General features: G+C 47.1%; 2 protein-coding genes across 2 annotated transcripts, besides 2 other annotated features; one reads left to right on the top strand and one right to left on the bottom strand.

The window, feature by feature from the left end:
* On the bottom strand, positions 1-577 carry Tco025E_10287 (uncharacterized protein; the record flags this gene model as incomplete). The annotated part of the gene is made up of 1 exon (XM_029377066.1): positions 1-577. A coding segment is annotated over one exon (577 nt), but the record flags the coding sequence as incomplete, so codon positions are not given.
* An 89-nt stretch (positions 578-666) lies between these two features.
* Positions 667-711: a microsatellite.
* Positions 712-892: 181 nt separating this feature from the next.
* Positions 893-917: a microsatellite.
* A 172-nt stretch (positions 918-1089) lies between these two features.
* Positions 1090-1407, top strand: Tco025E_10286 (small nuclear ribonucleoprotein; the record flags this gene model as incomplete). The annotated part of the gene is made up of 1 exon (XM_029377065.1): positions 1090-1407. A coding segment is annotated over one exon (318 nt), but the record flags the coding sequence as incomplete, so codon positions are not given.

Below are 1407 nucleotides of genomic sequence, written 5' to 3'. Positions count from 1 at the left end.
TCTCCTTCAGTATTGTATTATGAAAAAAAGCATACAAAAACTTGATATCATCATTGGTAAGAGTATCAGAAATTCCATCAACTCTATGTTGACCAAATAAAACATTTTCATAAAGGCGCAGAAAATCCTCCGTTTGACTAGGTGGTAACGCATTTTCAAAGCAAGACAAACAACATCGCATAGACATTAAGCATGCTGAGTCACCATATTGCTTGTGAAAAATTTGCCGCGTTTCTGCAAGCATAGAGAGGCAATCTGCCCGTACATCTCGATCGTTAGCAACGACTGCAGTTAGAACAAAAGAGGGCGGTTTGACCTCTTTGTTTCCGTGCTCTTTTAGGCCAAATTCTATTATTTTTCGTCCAGCATTTCCTATCGGTTTGCTCAAAAAATGCGCCCCGTCAAACCTAACTTGGTTCTCAGTCCTCCAAAGCCGTCGGGCGCGGCGTGTCGTACGGTAGAGAAGCTGCACTACCGTCAAAACAAGAAGCCCAATGGCTGTCGCAAAAGAAACTACGACTTCCGCATAAACAAGCTGTGAAATCTGCTGTTTTACTTGCGGACCCGGGGAAGCCATTGCTAATCCTAAAACGCTAGAGAGGAGGGATGGGAGACGCAGAAAAACAAAGCCCACCCGCCGTGAGTTCCTAAGAAGACGCTGAAGCCAAAAAAAATAATAATAATGATAATAATGGTAACAGTAACAATAATGGATAAGCAAACACAGAGAATGGCGCAAAATGAAAATGCACGCCACACACTCACATAAATTAGGAACGCCAGGTGGGCGCGGCCGCAACAACCACCAGCGAAGAAAAAAAAAAGCGGGGAAAAAACAGCGACAGCCACCGCGACAGAAGCACCCCCGGCAGCGCCGGTGTTCTTCCGCACGGGAGGCGGCGGCGGGGCGGCGGGGCAGTATTCGCGCTGCTTGCGCGGCGTCATCTGCGGTACGTTTTTTTTTTATTTTCTTTCTTTATCGCGCGTTTTTACCATCGCCGCTGCGGCCGACAAGGCCATCCTTAATTTTACTGCTCTTTTTTGTTACTTCTTTGCTTTCGTGCTGAAGCGGTAAGTTACAAGCGAAGGATGACGGAGGTGCTGGAAACGCCGCTGCGCGCAGTGATGGATGCGACGGGTTTCTTCGTAAAGGTGGAGGCGGTGGATGGGGCCGTTTATACAGGAAAGCTTTCTCGCCTGGACATGCTTCACGGCGATGTTGAGATGATTGATGTGCGCTGTCAAAGACGCGACTCTTCTCTCTCAATAGAATGTCGTGTTCTTTTGAAGGGTTCAAATGTTCGTTTGATACATCTTCCTTCGGATATACGCAAAGCCACCTACTTGGAATGGGAAGATCCAAACGTTCAAAAGGATCTCAAGAATAGCTTGAAATCGCGACGACCG

Source organism: Trypanosoma conorhini (genome assembly GCF_003719485.1).
Source record: "Trypanosoma conorhini strain 025E chromosome Unknown Tco_14.4_contig_01590, whole genome shotgun sequence".
Classification (NCBI taxonomy): Eukaryota; Euglenozoa; class Kinetoplastea; order Trypanosomatida; family Trypanosomatidae; genus Trypanosoma; species Trypanosoma conorhini.
This window is presented reverse-complemented; position numbering and strand designations above follow the sequence as displayed.